This window comes from Zalophus californianus, chromosome 9, assembly GCF_009762305.2.
Source record: "Zalophus californianus isolate mZalCal1 chromosome 9, mZalCal1.pri.v2, whole genome shotgun sequence".
Lineage (NCBI taxonomy): Eukaryota > Metazoa > Chordata > Mammalia > Carnivora > Otariidae > Zalophus > Zalophus californianus.
The window spans coordinates 67,044,196-67,047,563 of record NC_045603.1 but is presented as its reverse complement, the minus strand read 5'-3'; the positions used below and the strand labels follow the sequence as shown (position 1 = coordinate 67,047,563).

Sequence of the window (3,368 nt, the reverse complement as noted above, 5' to 3'; positions counted from 1 at the left end):
TGGCTTCTGAGTACCCAGTACCTAACTACTGAATGAATTTCTGGAGGTTTAACTGTTTGCTGTTGGGGAACTGTTCCCACCAAAAGCAGCTGCTGCTCTGGAAAGAAAAGCAGCCGCTGCTCTGGAAAGAAAAGCAGCCGCACAGGTCAATGGTGTCCACAAACCGAGTGAGCATAGCTGCAGAAGGGCATCAGGGCAAGCTCCAGCAACCTCTCTGCAGCATTCACCTCCTGGCTCTGCTCCACGGAGGGGCGGGGGAGGGGGCAGCCTCACCCGGCAAGCCTTGCGTACCTGCTCAGTAACATTTTGTTTGCATCTCTTCCATGGTGCCTGCCACACCCTGCCTTGAATTTCACTTATTCCTACATATTTATTTTCCTCTCCTCTCCTAAATTGTAAGCTCCCGAGAGTGGGTGTGGTGCTGCTTTAATTTTCTATCATCGGACAGTGCATGCTGCCTTATGAGACAGATACACATTTGTTGACTGAATGGATGTTTCTCTCCTAAAGTGACTGCAATGGCCAGTGGATAATGTTCTAGCTTTAAACGGCCAGCGCGTGGAAATTCTTTCCTTTTCCTTCATGATTTAGCATCACGGAATATCAGAGCTGGCTGGGAATTTAGAGAACAGAGACAGCCGGAGGAACTGAGAGCAGGGCCTGCTGAGTGAATGTGAGAGCTGGGACTCGAGCCCAGGTCTCCTGACTCTGTGCCAGAACTGCTTCCGCCAGACTCAGCAGCCTCTTCATCTCATTGATTTACCTGCTATCTCCAGCCCGGCCGTGGTGACAATATACCATCAGTTACCTGCTCAACAGATTCTCTAGCCAGTTCTGCATCTCTGACCATTGTCCGAAGTCCCTCAACTTTGCTTTTCCATCGCATCTCAATTAAACAGCTCATTTTCAAGTAGGAACTTGATGGAGGAGGGTCTCCTTCAAATGAGTTGTTTTCCTAATGCTCTCAGGCCCATATCATATGCATTCATTGATTCAGTGGGTATTCATCACATATTAATCGTTCGTATTGCAACAGATGGCTCTATGAGGTTTCTTCTATTTATCACGTTACCATTCATTTTTAAAATTTACTCAACAGATTCATTTGCTTTCATTTCTTTCTCAAAATATTTACTGTTGTGTTAGATGTGCTTTTCCTTCATTCGTTCATTCATTTATTCAGCAAATATTTGTGGGGGCTTCTTTGTACACCTTCCTAGGAACTGGGGACAGTGCTGAATGGGACAGGTGTGGTCCTTGTCTTCACAGAGATGACAGTGTAATTTTGTCCTGGCTATCTTGGCCCTGCCCTTCTCTAACTCACCCTAAATTTCCCTGGGGGAAGTGGAAAGAAAGCACATTTTCCATCCCATCACATTCTTTCTTCCATTCCAGGACGCAGCCCTGACTTCTGCTCAAAGTCAGTCTTCTCTTTTCTCCCCCCATTCCCAGCCCCTAGGGCTCTGCTCCTCATATGCAGTGCTTATTCATATCTCTGTGTTTCCATGCAAGGCTCTTCCCAAACTCTGGAATGTCCTCACCACCCTCCTCTGTTTCATCCTTCAAGGTCTAGACCACAGGATCCTTCCTCACAAAGCTTTCTAGCCCTCAGCCACAGCAACCTCTTTTCAAGTATGCAGTGGCACCCAGATTCTTGTTTAAGGGCACAAAACCATCTAGAATATATGTGAATGCAACTCAAATTAAAATACCAAGATTAGAATACTAATATAAAAAAAACTCAGAAGAGATTTTTATTTTTTTATTTTTTTATTTTTTTTGAAATACAACTTTATTCTGATTCTAAACGAAAAGGAATGGGAATGACAGTGACAAATGAGATTTCACCACTTGATATTGTGATGGGACTATAGCAGTCTCGTATCTGAAACTCAGGAAGGAAACAACTGCGTTCCAAAACAGCTAAATATGCAGGTCTAAAAAATGAAAGTACTTTTTAAACTGCCACATTCACTCCGAAGCCCATTCATCTCCTTCAGCATCCCAAAGATTAAGCACATATTCTGCTCAGCTATATAATAAAGTGGCAAACACGCTGCACCACTGACATCACGGGACAGTTGCCTATAAAACTAGACTTCTGACGCTGGGCTGCAGCTGCACGTTCTCACAGGTCATCATCTTCATCCGGGAGAGCATTTGTCTGAGCAACCTCTAGATCATGCTCGTACTGTTCTGCCAAAGCTGGGTCCATGACAACCTCTGGTGGGGCAAGAGCGGGCATGGCGACAAACTCCAAGTTAGGGTCGCCAATTAGTTTTCTAGCAAGCCACAGGAAGGGCTTTTCAAAGTTGTAGTTACTTTTGGCAGAAATGTCATAGTACTGAAGATTCTTCTTTCGGTGGAAGACAGTAGATTTTGCCTTAACTTTCCCGTCCTTAATGTCCACTTTGTTGCCACACAGCACAATAGGGATGTTCTCACACACCCGTACCAGATCTCTATGCCAGTTAGGCACATTCCTGTAAGTAACCCTTGACGTGACATGAAACCTTATAATGGCACACTGGGCTTGGATGTCGTAGCCGGCCCGCAGCCCGCCGAACTTCTCCTGGCCGGCCGTGTCCCACACGTTGAACTTGATGGGTCCCCTGTTCGTGTGGAACACGAGCAGGTGGACCTCCACGCCCAAGGTGGCTACATACTTCTTCTCGAATTCACCCGTCAGGTGACACTTCACGAACGTCGTCTTCCCGGTGCCGCCGTCGCCAACCAGCACCAGTTTGAACTGGACTTGGGGCTCTCCCTCGGCAGCCACGGCGCTGGTGCTTCCAGAAACGTCTCCAGCCCGTCTGACTGAGGGCTGGAAAGATGGCGGAAGCGCAATTCAAAAAAAGAGATTTTTATTTTTTTAAAGTAATATATGCACATGTTAAAAATTCAGTTGTGTGAAGTCCCAACTTACTCCCTTCCACAGAGGAAACTATGATTATAAGTCTGTTGTAATGTTTTCCAAATGCATAATCTATGCATATGTGAACAGGAATCCTAAAAATTTTGTGGGGGGACTGGACAGAATTATCTTAAGTTCGTTTGGAAAAATAAAAACCAACGAAAACGCAAGAGAACTATGTGTAAGAATAGTGAAAGATGATGTAGGGGAAGAAAAAATTTTACTCAACCCTCTTAGGCTCTTAGGGTCCCTGGCTGAGCCTGAAAATTAAACTGGCAAAGACAGATTTACAGGAGAAAAGCATGCAAACTTATTTAATGTCAGTTTTGTGTGACACAAGAGCCTTCATAAGAAAATGAGGACTGGAAGAAACAGACCTGAGTATTTTTATGCTAGTAGTTTTGCTGAAAATTAGACAAGTATGAAGAAATATGATAGGTCAAGGAGTATGAGA

At 44.8% G+C, this 3,368-nt stretch overlaps 1 protein-coding gene across 1 annotated transcript; it reads right to left on the bottom strand.

Annotated features, from left to right (window-relative positions):
* Positions 1-1,779: 1,779 nt before the first annotated feature.
* On the bottom strand, positions 1,780-2,848 carry LOC113922316 (GTP-binding nuclear protein Ran-like; the record flags this gene model as incomplete). Its single annotated transcript, XM_027594256.1, has 1 exon — positions 1,780-2,848. A coding segment is annotated over one exon (720 nt), but the record flags the coding sequence as incomplete, so codon positions are not given.
* Positions 2,849-3,368: the final 520 nt, after the last annotated feature.